Source organism: Cuculus canorus, chromosome 16 (assembly GCF_017976375.1).
Source record: "Cuculus canorus isolate bCucCan1 chromosome 16, bCucCan1.pri, whole genome shotgun sequence".
NCBI lineage: Eukaryota > Metazoa > Chordata > Aves > Cuculiformes > Cuculidae > Cuculus > Cuculus canorus.
Window position 1 is genome coordinate 5,223,024 of NC_071416.1, and position 20,337 is coordinate 5,243,360.

At 39.5% G+C, this 20,337-nt stretch overlaps 1 protein-coding gene across 10 annotated transcripts in view; it reads left to right on the forward strand.

The window, feature by feature from the left end:
- Window positions 1-20,337, forward strand: part of PTPRT (protein tyrosine phosphatase receptor type T) — a 452,370-nt gene that overhangs the window by 338,133 nt on the left and 93,900 nt on the right. For all 10 annotated transcript variants that reach the window (XM_054081441.1, XM_054081448.1, XM_054081450.1 and 7 more), the window contains exon 12: window positions 18,153-18,426. In XM_054081441.1, the coding sequence (XP_053937416.1) occupies window positions 18,153-18,426 (274 nt within the window). The remainder of the gene's footprint in view (window positions 1-18,152; window positions 18,427-20,337) is intronic.

Sequence of the window (20,337 nt, forward strand, 5' to 3'; positions counted from 1 at the left end):
AAATGAGTTAATTTAAGGAAATATCCTATTATCAAATAGTGTTCCACCCTATGTCACAGCTTTCCCCCAAACCGCTTTGATACTCTCAAGTAAAAAAAAAAATCTCCTTTTTAAAACTCAGCACCATCCCTTTTCTAGTTTTCACGAGTAATGCATTTTAAAGTTTCCCTTTCAATCTCTGGTACTCCATATGAGCGAATTTAGGAGCCTATTTTCTGAGTCCTTTAGGGATGTTTTTTCTGCTGAAAAAGAGCAGTAAAATCACACAGCTCTGTTTTGTTTTATTTCTTTATATGGGGGAACATTCCTGTATCTCGTTTTACCACCTGCTGTCTTAAAAGTGTTGCTATTTTGTCTTTTTATTGAAAAGTCTTGTGATTTTTCTCAAAGTCAATTTACTATACTTTAACTGCATTCAGTGAATAATGCTTTTTTTTCAGCTAATGCATCTGTTATAAAAGATTTGGTAGAGATTTTTGTAAATTTTCACTCTAGTTTCTTTAATTGCATTGTAGCCTGTTCCACGCTTATTAGCAGAAAGCACGGTATTTACATGCTACATCTAAGTGATAAGATTACTTCCCATAACGAGCCAATTTCATTGACTTACAGATGTGTGTATGAAAACTGAAATGCACCGGGGGCAGTGGTCTTGGGGAAAAATTTATCTTTTTATTAACTAGGACAGAATGTGTGAAAACCTTTCTCTGTATAACCATATAGACTTTTTTTTTTTTAATCTAGCCGCAGCAAATCCAGTGTTTTTAACATTAGGATTTTCCCAACCTCTTCTCTTTCCTTTCGGTCTGTTCTCCATGCTCTTCAATATGTCTAAATTCTCTTGAAATACCATATGCCAAAGCAGGTAGCGCTCTCTCAGAAGTCTCAACAGCACCCAGCAAATTAGAAGAATACTATACTGTGAACTACTCTTAACGCACATGAATGAGGTGTTTCTTACCCCTTCCTGTTTTTATTAGGATTCAAGCTGAGATTCAATGTATCCTCTTTGTTGTTTCCTGGTTAGTTTTTTTACCTTTTGCATGTGTGTGTTTTATTCATTGTTCACCAGTATAAGGTTTTCCTTTTGCCTCTATTAAATATTTAAAAAACTGATTTTCAAAATGCTTTAGAATTCTGATATAAACTTCTGGGACTTAGAGCCTCTCTTAGTCTGATGCCATTCTCTGTTCAAAAGCACCAGTGAAAACACAAGCTGAGGCTGAGAAACTTGCTTGTGTAGCAGCGAGCTTTTGTGGTGGTTGCTGAGGGGATCCCACATGCTGATAGGGTGCCTTTTCTCTTGACCTCCCTCATAGACATGACCACGCTCTCCTACACCCCTTCTCTTTTGTGTATTCACCTTTTGTATCCCACCCTACCTGAGATAGTTCTGAGAAGGTACCTGAACGTGGTCCGAAATAGATTTTCCTCACGCCTTCTTATAAAACCTCTGATCTTGAAATCTTTCGCTATGCAGGAATACGTTGACCTCTCATCTCTTTGACCTGATAGGTTTTCAGGCAGACAGTTTCTCCTCTGCAGTGCTGTGGGATTTTATTATAAGCCTTCCAAACTGCAAAGCTGAAAAAAAATCTGTAATTATTCTTAATATCTCCTCTTATGTCGTGGGGATGGTGAGCTGGAGCACGTGTGGGGGATGATTGTAAACTGGTGTTTGTACATAAGATCATTATGTGACTTTGTCTTGTGTTATCACGTTCTGCTGTAGGTTATGCAGCGTACAGATGGAGTATGGGCTGCCAGATCATTTTTAGAGTAATATTGCAGAATATTTAAAATATAATTCATGGTGTTTCCATTCAGTTGAGATGCGGGCACACCAAATCCAAAGTCACTTTCAACATTAAGACATTTCTGATATTCCCCAGTGCTCATGATAAATAACTTAAATGAGATTGTTTATAAAACTAATGACCATGAACTTGGCATTTTTAATGATCTATAGATAACAATGAAGACACTTTCATATGAACTAATAGAAATAATAGAAACTTTTATATTCTTTTGTCTATTTCAACCTGTGCCAAAAGAAAGATGAAGAATCAGCAGGCATAAATATTCTCCCTTGTGGCACAGGCATTCAATTCTTGCCTTTATTTTCCATGGTAGGACCTGCAGAGCTTGACTCCACATTGCCCTTTGAAAATAACTTTCAGGTGTTCGTATATCAATCTAAAACCCTTGAATGGTACTATGATTGATTTGCTGAAGGCTGACATTCATCTATAATAGATTCAGAAGAGGAAAGAAGAATGCAAGTGTTCCCAATCTTTACTCCTGAACCCTTTCCTGAAAATCTCCTGTGTGAATTTGAGGATAATTCTGCCTTTGAATCTGTTATTGTCAAGAGGACTGAGTCAGTCCTTCATAGATTATTCACATATGACATCTTCAGGCCTCTATTTGAGAATTTATATCTTATTCACTGCTTGAAAATACCACTGTGAGGGATTTTATCTACATGACGTGTCCACTGGGCTGGTTTTTTGTGTGTTGGATATTTGAAAGTCCATCTGGTTAGTTCTATCAATCTACTTACAGTAGAGTTATGGAGAAAATCAAATTTCCAGAGTACGTGTTGGTTTTGAAGATTTCAGAGTTTAAATAAATGCTCCCCTCAGGTGTGATTGCTTTGTCAATATGGTGCTCTGTGAATGGAGCTGTAGGACACTGTGGAAGGACGTTAGAGAAGAATCTGCAATTATTTGGGGGGCATTCAGACTATGGAGAACTTTATTGTTGGAAAAAGATCAATTTAGTCTCCCTATCTTGCTGCAGCTCTTTGAGGTGTATTGGTAAATAATCTGTGATGTTATTTGGTGTGTCTGCCAGCATGCGGGAACAGGACAGTCTTTAGGAACGTGACCTCTGTACTCTGCTAAACAACAGTATTTTTAGAACAAAGGTCTTCAATCTTTGCACATGCCCTATGTATTCATATATTTGTGGGAGAATATGTATCTATATATATATATGCAGTCTAAATAGTGTGTATAAGTGATTCTGGAGAAATACGTTCAGGTAAGAGTCATTTATTATGTATGCATGCAATGGCTGGATACAGGTAATCACTTTCGTGATAAGGAATAATGAGTTAGTGTCCATGGCAGGGGGGTTGGAACTAGAAGGTCTTTAGGATCCCTTCCAACCCAAACTGTTCTATGATTCTATGATCTCAAAGGATTAAGTGTATCTAAGTAGAAGAAGGAGATTTTAAATATTTTAAATATATTTAGACACTCTGAGGAAAGGTGGAACAAATATTTTCATATCAACAGCCAGCCAGTAGGAAAAAATAATACATATGGACTGAGCTCCATGTTATTTTTGATTATTATCATCTGATTTTTGATCTACCAAGCATGAAATAAAGGAAATTGTTTCATCTACGTGATACTAAACAAATTAAGGAAAAACAGTTGTAATGTTATTTAACAGAACACTTAAGAACAGTATTTTTTTCTTGCTTTATGCTCAAGCTTTTCTCCAAGCAAACAGTCATGTATGATTTATCTGTGTACTTACGTATTCCTAAGTATAGGATCATAGAGTAGTTTAGGTTGGAAGGGACCTTAAAGATCATCCAGTTCCAACCCCCCTGCCATGGGCAGGGACATCCCACTGGCTCAGGCTGCCCAAGGCCCATCCAACCTGGCCTGGAACACCTCCAGGGATGGGGCAGCCACAGCTTCCCTGGGCAACCTGGGCCAGTGTCTCACCACTCCCATGGTGAAGAAATTCCTCCTTATGTTTAGTCTAAATCTGCCCCTCTCCAGTTTATCCCCATTGCCCCTCGTCCTATCACCACAAGCCTTTGTGAACAGTTTAGTACCGAACTGAAATATCCTGTGATGAAAGGGAGTGGCACTACTTCCTTTTTATGGTGGAAAACTGAGACTTCGATAGAAAAAACTCACCTTCTGTTTCAGTCTGCAACAAAGCAGAAATTAAAAGTCTGTGGAGCCATAAACTATAACTTTCATCTCCAGATAATTCTTCCTTTTCTTCTGATTTCGGGCATTATCTTTTCATCCTGAGCTGCCTTTCCTGTACCCCTCTCACTAGCATCTACTTTTATTTTGGTTTTAATGCGCAGTAGTTCTTTGCATCCTTATGACGGAGTCGTTTGCAAGCCTAGTGACCTCGATTCTGTGGTGGAGGTGGAATGAAACAACGAGCTACGAACTTGCAAAATTTGCCGGGGTTTTTGTTTGGTTTACAGATGGTGGCTTTGGTGTATGGATCTCCACAGCTACACAGGGAGCAATGTTGTTCAGTTCTCTGCTTTGCAGGTTCGTAGTGGTATCACATGAACTTTCCTCGGGCACTTATGTTGATAATTAATTCATTAATGCCAAGAAAGGGTGGCAATTTCTTGTTTTTAAAACTCCCACACAGCGTACCTCGTGCTTGAAAATAAAGACTGGAGTCAAGGATCAGTAAAAAAATAAAATAAAAAAAAAATCTAATGTTGAAAGCTGTGGGGAGGATAACAAATTATCATGCCCTTGGTAATTCTGAAAGTTCAATTGCCTTGATAGGCATGTTATAAATACCTGGAAAATAAAACTCCTGGCCTCCTTTTTCTAACCTCATATTCAAATGTATGCATCACATGACTTGGTTGATTGAATAGAGGGCAAACAGCCATCACATTAGATCTTTTAATTTTGTAGTATCTAATGAGAAATGAGATTATCAATCCAGGCTTCTGATATCATAAGCCTAATTATCTGTATTAATTAACATCTCCTATTATATACCTCAGGGATATTGTTCTGAAATCATTCAAGCTGAGTTACTCCTGCATGGCGTTCTGCCTTTAATTCAAGCAAAGGTTTGAAGGTAAATGAGCAAATTTCTTTCCTTGAAAAGATAAATCACACCTGCTTTTTTTTTTTTTTTTTTCACTATGTGCGAACGTGAGAGGATGAAAATTTGAATTTAGGTGAAAGGCATGGAATGAGGGCAGCTGTGTAGATCAGCATGATGTTTATTGTACCAAAAAGGAGCAGAAGAGTTGTGCAGTAAGCACTTACAGGCTTGACCTCATCAGTGCGTCCAAACCCTGGTGAGCTGACCAGAGCACTGCAAGCCTGAGCATACACTTCCATTATGGTTGGACTCGATGATCCAGTGGGTCCTTTCCAACCTGGTGATTCTATGATTCTATGATTTCAGCTGGAGCTGTAGAATGGTAGGTTTGGATCATACACGGTGACTTGAGTGGTGCTTGAAGTTACTTTAAATCTTATAGTGCTTTGTCTTCTGTATCAGAAGGGAAATATAAAGAAGATATAGGGATGCTTCAGGATACAAAGTGACAACCATAAGTATAAAGAGGGAATATTTAGTCTTTTATGTAGTGTGGCATCATTAGTCACATGGACATTCCAAGGTTTTCTTAATTCGCCCTAAAGAGTTGGGTGTGGGCCCTAAAAAGTGAGATAAGGGATATTTTGTGTCAACTGTCTCATCCAGCACAGGAAATGCATCTTTTTACTGGATCAGCATACTGTACATCTGTGAATACTGACCCTTAAAAGTCATAAAACTGCCTTTGCCCATTTATTAGTCACCAGAAACAGAGCCAGTCTCTGTGCCTGGGTGACCTGCTGTGTCATACTAACAGTTCCACGGAGAGCTCTGGCAGTAGACAGAAATGGGAGAGGAAAGCCATACAATTTGCATCTATTTTAATGATAATATTTTAGCAATCAAATTACACATAGAGACAATTCTTTTGTGTCAAGCAGCATTTCATTAGCTCTACAGTGAAGCTTTTGCTAACACTTTTTAGCTTTATGAAGGCCTGAGGATACTGAGAGTGGCAGAGTGAATGCTTTTATGTAAATCTTCTTCGCTGTCCATGTAAACTGTCAGATTAAATTCCAGCAATCAAAAGGTTAACGAAGTCTGAACTTTAAGCTGAGAATCATAAATTGATGGCCATTTTCTCACATCAAGCTGTCAACCAGTGGAAAATACTCATGTTTGCCAGTTTGAAGATTTCTTTTTCCAAGCCATTTCTTTGCTTCACAGCTCCCGGAGCGAATATCCTCCTTCCTCGTTATCACTGAATGAAAGGATAATGGCAAACCCCATAATAGATTTTAAAAATTCGAGACTCAGAATTTGGTGAGGTGTAGTGCCCAACTTCCTTTTGCCTGTGAGAGCTCTTGGATCAGACCTTTCGATGGGATGGACTGCACCTGACCACAGCTTCTTAAGCTCAGAGCAGCCCACAGGAAGGAGCTTGGCTCTTTTTACTGACCACAGAGGGTGATTACTTTCCTGATAGATGCAGCTCCCTATGACACTTAATCTGGGATGGTATGAGTCTGTAGATAAGCTCCTGGCAAATGTCCACCTCTCAGAGGCGATGCACAAACTTTGTCTTATCCATCCAGCAGCCCCTCTACCAGGGGTGAGGATGGTGAGTTCAGAGGGAAAGTGGGTTCTCTTCTGCTGCGTGTGGCAGGCAATATTTACGCTAGCAGGTGCCCATCAAATCGTCTATAATGACACAAAAACGCAATAAAAAGGAAGATGAGTAAGCTGTGCTTTGCTGTTGCAGACTAAGGCATTTCAGGATTTAATTATACTACAGGTATATAAATTCCGGAAACATGTTAATGCTCCCGTGATTAAAATTATAGAGGGCCTAATTGAAAAAGCATAAACCGAATTGAAGAATTCCTAATTATAGTTTGCTTTGAGGTGTTAATTTCCTCCGTAATGAATGCATAATTTCTTGGAACTAGAAAAGGGGGCTACTGCACCAGTGCGTGGGCTGCAGATGGAATGAAGGGATTATCATAAATGCAGCCAGACAATTCAGAAGAATAAACCTCTGTGGCCACGATGCTATTCTGCCTCTCTATAATTTCAGTTCTCCTTGCACAGCGCTTTTCCAAAGCAAAAGGCAGAGTTAGGAGATGGTGAGGATTTGCTTGCTGTGCAGAAGGAAGGGGAAATGGGACTGGTTTGATTGAAAGTAGTCATGGTGCAAAAGAAGGAGATGAGGGCAGAGGTAGAGCACTCAGTAGTTTTGGTAGAAAGTCAAACAGCAAAACAGAAGAGGAGGCGATGTTTTACCTTGGTGCTCAACTTATAGATCCTCAAGTAACTGCAGGAACTGATGCAGGTGGAGTGTTTTTCTGACGAAGGGTGCACCCTACATTTACTATTTACTCTTGATCCAAAAACGTGCTTACGTTTGAAGGCAGGTGATGAACTACAGGATTATCAGAGACAACCTCCTGATGCTTAAATCTGCCCTATTACCACTATAGTGGAGGCAAGAGGTGTTTAGAGATGGTCACAGAGCAGCAACGACTTGATGCAGAGAAGTCCTTGCCCTTGGGACTTTCCTTCTTTCCTCTCTCCACCCTCAATTTTCCTTTGTTCTGGAAAGGAGATGTTGTCATGATGGTACTCTTTAAAACTCTGGTGTCAGAAACGTGATCGCTTTGTGCTTTCTGAAAACTATGAAGTGTCCAGAAAAGGTGGAAAAGATCTGTCTGATACTCCTCTAGCTTTAGGTGCTGAAAACTGGCTCAGGAAAAGATCAGCTTTTCTATTGCACATTGATGATATGTTATTTATATGGCCAGACTGTTATGTGGCCATATGGGCCTTGTCTAGTAATGAAGTTTCTGTTGAAACAGCAGGTTTCCTTTTGTATCTTGTATTTTTCTTACCCTTTTACTTTTAAAAAAAACTAAACACACGTAAAATAATTTAAAAATATGTTTCTAATGCTCTCTCTTAAAAAAACCCAGATTCTTATGTTTGAGTTCTCCCTCCACTTTCTAGTAGCTATGGTCATGGCGAAGGGAGGGAAAGCTTTGAAATCCAAGCTAGATTATTTCTGCATCCAAATGGATTTAATTTCAACAAAGCCATTGGAAATACTTAGATTAATCCTGACTAGGAATCTAAGCAAATACACCCATCTCCTTGTCCAAGCCACTGCTTTTATGAAGGATATGGAAAAAAGTATTGGACCACCCCAGTGAGGATATGTTATACTCTCTCCTTATCCTGCAGCATGCTCAAGATCCATTTTGGCTCTTCTTGTCCTTAAAACTTCTGTCTGGTCGTAAACCAGCGATCACTGAGGGTGACGACAAGACCTCAGTCAGCGACTCCTGTTTAATACTAAGTGACATTAACAAAAAAGGGGTTGGCTTTTTTGTAGATCAAGCAGATAGCAGGTGTCTCAGGAGGGAATAAACACCTCCGAAGCCGCTACCGTTAGCTCCTGCTACAGTGAAAGCTGTATCTGTCTGCACTTATTATCTCTAATCTGGCAGCAACATTGAACTGGAGAGATAGGGACTGAGCCCATTCCACGGGGGGACAGCAGCTGTTATGTCTAATCTGTGTCGTGAGCCAGGTCAGACTTATGGAGATGGCTGAGATAGTGGAACACAGAGCGTTGGAATACCCTCTGGTTCTTTTATATTGTCTTTTCTTTTTCTTAAAAAAGAAAGATTTCCAAGAATATTAAACTGAAAGAATTTAAGGTGTTTAAAGGAAGAATGATAAATGGTCTAGAGTAGGTTGGATGGGGCCTTGAGCAGCGTGATCTGGTGGGAGGTGATGATCTTTTAGGTCCCCTCCAACCCAAACAATTCTCTGATTCTGTAATACAAATAAATAGATGCAGTAGCAGTGTTCTTGTGGTCTGGGGGTGGAAAGAAGCCAATATTGCAAGTGTGGATAGTATCTTTTACTAGACCAAATGATACAATTGGGAAAAAAATGGGCTTTTAAGCACTCCAATTCTTCTTTTTGGTCAGTAAGTATTGACTGTCAATACAGTTATAATTTTGACAGCTACTTGAGTTTTGTGCACATTGCCTCATTCTGTTTGCTGTGCACAGACACTGCGATGATGATTAGACTTGCTCAGAACTGCATGGGAATAATTGCATTTTAAGATTTCTTTCAATTGTTGTCCTTCCTTGGAAAGACATGGTCATTAATCACTTGTAGAAGAGTAACGGTGAGTGGAAGATTGCGAGTTTGGAAGCACTGATTTTAATATATGTATTCATATATATTTCTGGAATCCTCAATATAAGAAGGACATGGAGCTGTTGGAATGGGTCCAGAGGAGGCTACAAAGAGGATCCGAGGGTTGGAGGACCTTCCATATGCGGAGAGGCTGAGAGAGTTGGGATTGTTCTGCCTGGAGAAGAGAAGGCTCCGAGGAGACCTTATAGCAGTACTTGACGGGGGCTACAAGAAGGCTGAGGAGGGACTGTTCACAAAGGCTTGTGGTCACAGGACAAGGGGCAATGGGGATAAACTGAAGAGGGGCAGATTTAGACTGGACATAAGGAGGAATTCCTTCACCATGAGAGTGGTGAGGCACTGGCACAGATTGCCCAGGGAAGCTGTGGCTGCCCCATCCCTGGAGGTGTTCCAGGCCAGGTTGGATGGGCCTTGGGCAGCCTGAGCCGGTGGGAGGTGTCCCTGCCCTTGGTAGGGGGGGTTGGAACTGGATGATCTTTAAGGTCCCTTCCAACCCAGACTATTCTGTGATTTATGTATAGATACACATATGTGTGTGTACACAGATATTTGGTTCTGCACACAGCTGTTTATTCAAACTGTTGTTATAGCTGCTTATTGGCACGATGCCCTTATTGGTGTTCACAGAAGTTTGACAAGTTCTTGTGTCTTTTTTGTGGTGCAATTTTAAGAAAGAGAGGGTGTCCAAAATACTTCTATCCCATTGCTGTCTGCTGCTCCTTCATCTCTGTAGGTCATGTCTCAGAAGTAGCATTTTTTTCATTTTGTCTTTTTGAAAGACATTGTGGGAGTAGCACGTGTTTGGGTTGGAAACTCCAGACTGCATTAGGAAGGACATATTGGCTAGTGGGTGGAAGCAGGAACATTGGATAAGAATGTGGGGATTTGTTTACATACAACTGATGCTGTGTGGTACCGGGCAAGTCATTCACTGCACTTTCTCTGTGCCACTGTTTATACATCTGCAACGGTGGAGTTATTATGTATTGTACCAGAGGTCTGTCAGGGTAGAAATCTTCCCAATGAGATCTGAGACTATGTGACGTTGTATTTGGCATTACATCATCACAACTTTTTATTAAAAAAAAATAAACCCCAAAATAAAAAAAAAACCCCAGCGACAACAAATCAACAAAAAAAGAATCGCTACTTTCTAATAGATTTTTCATCTTTTTATTCCATTTTGGGAGTTTTGTACGATGCTATAGCGGGACTGCAAAGAGATTTCAGACACAATAGTCTAGCCAAAGAGAGCATTTGATATAGCGGTGCTGGCAGCGTGCTCTTCTACAAACACAAGCATTTTGTTTGGTTTAGGTTTTTTTAAGCTTGACACAGTGCACAATTCCTTTAATAGATACCACCTGTCCCACAGGTAGCTCATCACATCTGTTAATACTGCCTGGGAAGAATACGGGACCATATCTCTATTCAATACAGGGAGCATGTAGTCTTTAAACTTCCTTACTTTTGCAGGAGCCTATTTCAATCACTATAGAAATTTAATAAAGCTTGAAATTTCAGTGATAAAAGAATGCCCATGTGAAAACTCTCACTCCAAATAGTTTTATCCAGGTGTGCAATCGCCACCCTTTGTTTCATGAATTTCAGGGTATGACATGCATTGGTAGTAAATTGAGACTGCCAAACTGAATGGGAGAGTAGAAGAAAATGTAAAGAGACTCTCTTCTCAGCCTTGTTGATTAAATGAATTATATTATTATTGGCTCTGTCTCAGCGTTTTTTTCACAGCAATGACAGTAATTACCATCTCTTCTTTCTACGGCGTTTTAACAAATTTGGCTGAATTTGAATATTTTGTTGGTATTCTTCAACTTCAGTGAATGCAGTAGAAGAGTTGTTTAATTTAAGTGAATCTTAAAAGAACACACAAAAATAACTTAAAATTGAAGGATCTGATGTGAATAACTTTGCAATATGAGAGACTATTTCCTCGACTAGCATCACTGTTACAAGGTTTATTTTTGTGAATGCCTTGCAGATGCGAACAAGCTGATTTCTTTTAATGATTATATTGATGGCAGTGCAGCCCAGTATTCATAATGGGCAAGTGTTTGAATCTTTGAAATAGCCAAGCGAATTCCAGAAGATGACATTGCACAACAACCAATTTTTTTTCCTATTTTCTGCATTAAAATGCTTATTGAAAGCTAACCTTAACTTCAGCATATTGTATTCTGCATTGAGCTGTTCCAAAGCCTAACGGGAATAGTGGCAATCTTTAATTGATTTTAATGGGTTTGGAATCAGTTCGTAAATAGACAGAAAATTAGAGAACGGTGCGGTGGGTTCTGTATGTACATCTTAGGTGCCTGTGAAACACAGTTCATTACGTTTTGTAGATGAGTTTCAGAGCTTCTGATTGAAGATGCTATTGAAGATATTAAGGATGACATTTTCCAACATGTGAAGCAGGTAAATCATCTCAGGAGTATATTGCCGCCTGTTTTGAACCCAGAAAACTTTACGAATTTGGAAACTATCTGCAGAGTCAATTCTGAAAGCCTGAATGTTTGGTTATAGGTTTGCAGGAGGAGCCTCATGAAGATACGTTCATCATCTTGCAGCCAAACAAAAGCAACGCTGTAGATGTAGTCTGTTCTTAGAACAGCAAGCCTCAGCGTCAAGCTTTATGGCAGTTATCCATTAGTTCTTGTAAATTTTAGTGGAATTTATGTTACAGAAGTATTTTTTTAGAGTTTAGTGGGTTTTGGTTAAATTAGTTACAAAATCCCTTTTATGCGAGTTTGTGGGAGGGCTGGAGGCACTATGAGAAGGATCTCATTTGCTGGTTTATATCACTGTTTTTTAGAGTAAGCTCTACAGAGTACTGATACGTATTTATAGGTATCGGTATATATATTTGGAGCTCCTATCCCTATTATATTTCCTCAAATCTCCCATTATTCTGTTTCTTACTCTCTGTGTGGCAGAATTCAAGTTTTTATTTACATACCTTTAAGAAAGAGAAAATACAAATGTCGATGCTACTCTTCTGTCTCAGTTTGCATCGCTGAAATCAACTTGGCCATAAAACAAATATATATACATTCAATAGGTAATCTGAATTCTAGATGTGAATGCCAGGCGTTCAAATGTGTTTGATTCACATTAGAATCAAACCCTCTCCTGTCCCAGTACCCTGGAAGATGATTCCATGCTGTCAGAATGAAGGTAGTGAACTTTCATGGATACATACAAATGTATTTAAATTGACTCCACCAAATTTAATGGGGCCTTAAGTTAAATGGAAAACCAGATGATAAAAAAGCTAGTGTTAAGTATCTGAAGCCTGGATACTGTGCCTTAACTGTTAACCTAAAAAAAAATGGGCTCTTAAAAAAAATGAAAGACTGGCTGGGATCAGAACTGTCATGTTTAAATAACATGAAGGGAAACTGCTCTGGGGGTGTATTTGCAGTGACCATTTCCAGTGGTCAAGCCTGGTGTTTGATGACTGAAGTTATATCTGATTTCTGTAGTTCCTCAAAGAACTCCGCAGTGGGAAATTGGTACTCGGTATTTGAGGCCTCTGTGTGATACTTGCCAATAGTATGAACCGGTATGCTGACAATGTTCTCATGGTCTTTAGAGAATGCTTCTTAAGAAGATTTGTGTTGTAAATAAGAGAAAAGAAGCTGAATTGGTTGTTGGTGCCTCTAATTATTGTACCTTTGACTCCGTTCATATGCACCCATACCTTTTATTCACCTTCGTGCAGTATTAACTCTTGCCGATTGGGCAGATAGTATTTGGGTTTGATTCTCATGTTTTGGGATAGCCTTTTCATAAATGCCAAATCTGTTAATTCTATAGGACAGGTGCAACAATGGAGAGTCAATGTCCAGCTTCACATTGGCTCCCATGTGCTCAGTCTGAGATGACACAACCATTGGAAGACACAAATCTTTTCCCTCCTTATTTCATTTACACTTTTTGTCCTGCGTTCTTCAAATTAAAATAACTGCATCTAGGATACATCTACCTTTTGGTAATACCTTATTTCCTGTAGCCTGTCAAACGGTTATTGTGAAAGTAATGTGTCCATTTGAGCTAGAAATGAGAAGTTCCTCTTCTCCATAAGGTGAACTGCAAAACCTGCTCACAATAATCTGATAAAAATACCCTGCAAGACCAGGCTGTACTAATTGCCACTTATTTTTATGCCCCGAGAGAAAATATTATTTGAAATAGTATGTGGCTGATAATATATTTATGTTTTAAGTATTAAAATTAAATGAAAATACATCAAATCTTTATATGATGCGGTTAAGAAAATTCAGTGCGTAAATTGGCCCAGTGGGAGTATTAAGATGCAGAAGCATTGTCTCTTTTAAGTTTTAATAAGTCAGGTGTGGGTATCGCTGTAAGGTTACAAAGAAATTACATTCCTTTTCATACCCTACCATTATCAGGGGTATAATGAAGTTTTCACCTTGTTGATAAGTATCATGTGAGGATACCAAAGTGTTCTGTCCAGATGTTGAATGCTTTAGGGAAAACTCTAACTCAACTTTTCCTCTTCGTACTCATGTGCGTCTTTCATTCATACTTGATTCTGGTCTAAATGCACGGCTAGATTTGTGGACAAGTGCTTTCTCAGTCAGTCTATCCTCAAATAGTGCTGCAAGCACCACAGAAAGAACTCAAGAGCAGGGAAAGAGCTCTAACTGTGCTCAGAGAGAGATCAGTCACACAGAAACAGGTTGTGATTCGGAATGTTGATTTTCCACACTTGTGCTTCTACGCCGAATAGAGAACTCATCATTTAGAAGATTACCTTGTAGATGATGATAAGAGCGCATTTTCTTTCTCTGCAGACAACATTCGTGCTACGGTGACTATTATGGCTGGTGCTTTTATCAGTAATTTAGAATGGAGCTGTCAAAAACTTTAGAAAGCTTATATTAATGTGGATTTATCTATCTAAGACCTGGGAAATTTATCAGAGAAGCCAGTTTTGGCTTCTTTTTCTAATAAGCGTGTACAGCTGTGCAACAGGGCAGTCAGTTCTCCAGCCTTCTAGGAAGCCAGACATTTGGTTAGTAGCGCAGGTTTGAGAATCCCTAGAGAGCTCTCTGGAGAGCAGAGGGTATGGATCTTTGGAAACCAGACCTTTTCTCTCCTTTACAGGGACAGCAGTGTTCCGTGGTTGCAATGACATGTCTTGGAGCAGCTTAGTGCTAGGAACGCAAGACCTCTGCTTCTATTGCCCTGCAGCGTGCACACGTGCGGGTTTGATTGCAGTGTTGGCAAATGTTGCTAACTATTAAAAATTGAAAGGTAGTAGTTAGTTTTACTGTATCATCTTTCAGTTTATTGGTACTGAAGTTGTTATATAGTGTTGGGAGTTTTAATGCTCTGCTTTTGTTGTCTCTTTTAATATCATTTCAATGTATGACACTGAAACTTTCTTTTATCCAGCTGGGTGTTTTCAACTGATGTATTGATTCCTGCTATGAAAGCAGTGTTAGCTGGTGCTGACTGGAAGCATCGACTTTGAAGTTGGAGAGGAAAGCCGCAGGAGATCCATGTTACTGCCTACCTGGTAGCCAGAATAAGAGCTACTAGAATAGTTTGGATATCTTCTCTTTAATTTCTATTGTCCACTTTTATCCCTTTCCTCTAGCACTGCTTTTTGGAAAATATTCCTCCTTTCCTTTGGTTGGAATCAGGCTGCTGTGTCTTACAAATTGCAAATGGTTGACCCTGCTTAGCACCAACCCAGTGGTGTGTCTGCAGCTGAAGTGCTTTTGCAGGCCAAAAGGGCAGATGCTTATTTTGAGTTAGTGCCTGTCTGCAGTCTTAGGGGTCATAACATGTCACGGAAAGTTATCATCCTCTGAGCAAAGCTGAATTACTTTTACTCTTTCGAGAACTGTTGGAGTAATGCAGATGGTTTGGTCAAACTTTAGGTTGTGTAATTGCATGCCTGCTTCTTACAGTTCTACTAGAAATTTCATTTAGATGTAGCATAATCAGCTTTTTCTCCAATAGAAAGGCAAACAATTTCAAAAGCATCTTAATGCTGATGGTAGTGGGTGTGGAAGCACTTGATGTACCTCGCAGCACTTCAGTGGTTGTGGCAGAGAAGCTGATCTCTGAAAATGTTCTAAAGAGAGTCAGGAAAATGCTGCTCCGAGGTAAAAGCGAAACGTGGAAATGAGCATAACCTGAAAAGCAAAGATACTGCAGAATAGAGGAAAGAAAAGAGAATGAGACTGTACCTATCTGTGATTCAGCTGGGGGTCAACTGTGAATCCTGCACTTCTGGAAGGACCAGACAGGTCAAAATACCAGGATCAAACTATCAGAAAGTGAGGCCCAGAGTAATCATTTGATAAGGGAACAATCTCTCAGGGTGATAATCTTCAGTCCAGAATCATCCTTGAAATCAGCCATACTCTTGGCCATTTGACCACTTCCTTTGAGAGTGGCCACTTGACTGCTACCAAATAGCTGAAACTCAGAGAAAAGAGTGAGGCTGAGGGATGATGGTCACCAAGTCGAGCACATAAAGCACATAGAAAGGAATCTTCTGTATCGGTCGATATGAGCTGGGGCATAAAGGAAAAAAATGCCAAGAAAGCAGTCAGTCCTTCATTGTAAGTTTTACCAGAACAGGTTTTTTCAGACAGCAGAAACAATGACAGCAGCACTAGCTCAGATACTTGTTTCACAGAAAAGGAGACAGTATTTGAACAGGAGATTAATGGGGTTTTAACTTGAACACAAATAGGACGTCTGTTATATTTTCAACTGAATGCTCATGCGTGTACCATTGTGCTTCCAGAGTTGCCTCAATTTATTTCAAGAGAATAACATTAAAAGTAAAATTTCAGATCGTTCAAAGGGTGAGTTATCCTTGTGAAAGGAAGAAGTGTGCTAATGGATAAGTAGGAAAGGTAAAATGTGAAAGAATACGGAAAAAAGGTTGTCTGTGATTAGTTTCTATATGTATCCAGGTGGAGCAGATATAGCTATCACAGGAGAAAGTGAGAACACCTTCAAAGGTAAATAAGTTCTCTGGTTCGGGAAAGAGTTCAGTTATCTGTCAATTCACATCCCTGGGATCTTCCTCATCTTCTAAGACAGAAAAGGATATAGGCTCATTGCTTGCAAATGGAATCACCATGAGAACACGAGTCACTTTTTGAACACCGTAGGGCTACGGGGTCAGGAAGAAGGAGTCTTTGCCCTCTGTGTAGGCTGCAAGGAGAGCTCTATATGTTTATACATATATATTTATTCATATATTTTCTATAACCAGAAAAGACAAGCATTTAGGGTTGGATAAAACAGAAACCAAACACTTTTTTGCACTAGAATGCATGTGGTAAATGATCATAAAAATTTCAGCTACTCTTTTGCACATTCCTAGGAAAGTCTGCCTTTTTGTTTGTCAGTATTGTAGATTATTATTGCCAGAAAGAAGGGTCAGAATGTTAGCAAACAGTGTCCAAAGTGTCATGCTAAAAGTTGTATTGCTGAAATGAGGGTAGACTTTAGATTAAACAGGGTTTTGCTTACAACTCCCACTCCATCCTCAATGATAATATATAAAGTATTTTAGAAATTGGAAAACAAAAACCAGAGAAGGTCTAAAATGTTTAATTAAAGCCCCTAGCGAACTGTAGGATTGAGGGAAGTTTTCCAAAATGGTGATGGGATGCCCTAAAAGGCTGCATTCTATATGTCTGGTGCGCTTGCTGCTTTAGGAAAAGCTAGCAGTGTCCTGTGTAAGGACAACTTCAGTACGAAGCAATTCATAAATTGGTTGCACTTGTAAAGATCAGTTCGTTTTATGTCTAGCAGTGGGACCTAAATGATTTCCAAGTGATTCACTGACCGCCTCATTGTTAGCAGTGAGCGTGCCAGGTACCTGCAGACCTGCAATAACGGTGAATTTAAAAGCATGAGCTAGGGTTTGTTTTACTCCTGCATGGTGAAGGTGCCAGAACTTTGTTTCCCACGGAAGCATTGATGAGCTATTGCTATGCTAGAATTTTTTCAGACCAATCTTTCTGCAACAATGAGCCTGTGAAAGCTGGAGGAATGATACACTGCTGGCTGTTTCCAATCTTTTAATCGATCTCCCCTGTCTAACTAGACAAAAGACCAGTCTCACACAGACAGGTGAGGGCAGCACATGTGAATACACTGACAAAAAGTAAAATGACTGCAGCAGTATCTTTCTTTGTCAAACGAGTGAGTGGTGTTAAACCTCCTGCCTCAGCTGTAGCAGCATTGAACTTAAGGGCTTTGTTAACTGCCTGAGGAGAAAAAAAAAAGAAAGCAGAGTACATTTGAATGCCTTGCAACCTCTTTGAGCCTGAAATAGTGAGCTTGAAATAACAAGATTACTATTACATATCATAAAGACCAAAAGCTTAGCAGGAATTGAAAAGGATTAACATATCACAGAGCTGGAAAGAATATGAAGAGTTGTTGTTGCTTTCTGAAACAAAGTGAATTGGGAGAGCTATAAAGGCACCTGCTCATTATATAAACCAACCTTTTGGTGATGGAAAGTAGCAGGAGACTTGCCATCAGGAATTACTATTAAAAACTCTGCATCCCAGGATTCTTGAACCCTGAAACAGTTTCAAAAGTGATCTGACACCTTTGTCGACTGCTACTGCTCCCCTCTACCATAACCGCTGTTTATCCCAAGCAGATAATTAATATTTCAACTTTGTGACTGAAGAATAAGGTATCTGATTTCTAATAAAAACATTTAATACATTAAAAAATTCATTGTAGACAGGACATTTGCTCGGTTAATCTTTTTCCCAAAGTGTGGCATGATTGAAATGTCCTGCGACTCTCACCTAAATACAACTTGATTAACTCAACTAAATCAACGGGGCAAGTGATTGGCATCTTGCCCTCATAGTAACTAACATTAAGTGGTCACTCTTACTGGTGTGCCAAGAACTGCGTTTGCTGTGATACCCTATCAGTGCTTTTTTTCCTTTGCCTTTTCCTTTTCCTGTTGGAAACATTCTTGATATTTAAGGCTCTTGGAGCTCTAATCTTACCTTTTTTTCTCTCCTTCCTAGTGTCTATCAACTTGTTGTCAAGGAGGAGAAGCTGCAGAAAGCACGGAGAGCTGCAGACATCATTGAATGCTTTTCTGTCCCAGTGAGCTATAAGAATGCTTCCAGTCTTGATTCACCGCACTACTTTGCAGCTGAGCTGAAACCTATCAACCTGCCCGTCACACAGCCATTCACAGTGGGCGACAACAAAACCTACAACGGCTATTGGAATGCTCCTCTCTCTCCTCTGAAAAGTTACAGCATATACTTCCAGGCTCTTAGCAAAGCAAATGGAGTAAGTCCAGAGAAAATTAAAGTTGATTCTGTACACATGACCACCTCTGTCTGCCCTCATCTCTTTCCTTCCTTCTCCACTGGATGCCAGTTTACATCCTCCTTATTATTACCCTCTTAGAGTAATCTGATGAAAATTAAACATGCCGCTACCTGTCCTTCAATCAAGTCTCTCTCTGATGCCTAGATCCAATGAGAAACTTGTTGGGGAGCCAGACTATGTAAAGGCAAATGTTGACATGTGATTTACAAAACTAATTGCTTAGAATTTGGGTTGGGTTTTTATTGTTTCTTTATGTATGCATGAGTGTCAGAGTAGGGGCCATTGTGCTTTTAAAAGCCATAACTATCTCATCTTGGTAGTCTCCAGTTCATAGGGTTTGTGATTTTGGAGGAGAGGTTATGAGATCATAGCTACCCAAAAGCTATGAATTTGGATTTTCTTGTAGCTTGCATCTGGTCACATCATAATGTAACACTTACGGTTGTGAGTTTTATCTTGATTAAGTTGTACTGCAGGGAGAACTATGTGCATATATTTCTTACTCCGTTTGAGTATGCTGGACTGTATTTTTACGTATACTTAATCTGTGATATGCATTTTAAAATTGAGAGAGCACAGGAATCATAGTCTGCCCTGTTCTTGGACACAAATGCCCCAACAGACCCCATCATAGGAAAAGTGAAGGCCTCTCTTGTCTCTTCTGTTCTTCTGTTCCAGCCTAGAATAGTAGGTGACCTTGTCTTTCAACTTTCCTGTTTCACATCTGCTCAAGCTAACGGTGTACGGGCCAGACCCAGTACACAGTCTATGTGTTTATATACCCAGCCTAAGCAGTCATTCACCTTCCTCCTCTTTGACTCCCCTAATAGTTTTTATAATCACATAACATGATACAATTTGACACTCTGGCCTCCTGCAAAGTCAGAATCACAGAATCACAGAATCACGATATGGTCTTAGACCATTAACATGGCATCAAGAAGTTGGGTAACCAAGTGGGTTGTTAACACGCTTGGCTAGTGCTTTCATGCATCTGTCTTTAATATAGATAAATTCTATACATCTGAGACATCACCTCTAAAAGAGCAAAATTAAAAAAAATCAAAGGTGTAAGCTTTGATCTCCACTTGGGATGGCGTCTTCTATACCCAAAATGCAGACACACATCACAGAGGACTGCACATCGTTCAACAGGCTGGCAATGCTACGAATGTTCACAACATATCTTAGTATTTTCCTACCTTCATTTGTCACTATTCTCCTGCAGGGTTTCTGCTGTGTGGCTGGCAAGCACAAATCTCTTCAATACTGTGCTCTTTTTCACCTTAGTTTCCTTTCTAGTCAATATAGTTTCCTTCCAGCACTACTCAATTAATTCATTCTTGGATTTACCTTTATAAATGAAACTGTGAAATATATGTATATGTGTCTCTGTGTCTAGTTACGTTTCCCCTTGTGTGACAGCTAATTGCTAGTGAATGGATCCCTGGGGAAGAAAAAACTTTATTTGCTGAAGTACAATATAATATGCCATAAATGGGTTATATGAATGGAAATATAGGCTTCCCTTGGCATTCTGGATTAAGGCAGCTTGAATGTGTGGTTCCTCCTTTTTTTTTTTTTTGGATCCTCTGTAGCTAGCAGGTTGCATCAAATTCTACACACAAGGTGATAAGGAGTCAAAAAAAACTTTACTTTCTTGGACAGTTCTAATAGGAGCAGTAGACTGTAAAGGACACTTTATAAGTTAATCAAAAGAATCTTTCTGCAACAATATACAGTTAATGATGGCATGAGAAGTATCCTGCCACACCAAGTGAATTCCTATTTTAGCAATATTATAGTATCCTGCCTTATAGAATGGTTTGTGTTGAAAGGGACCTTTAAAGATCACACAGTTCCAACTGC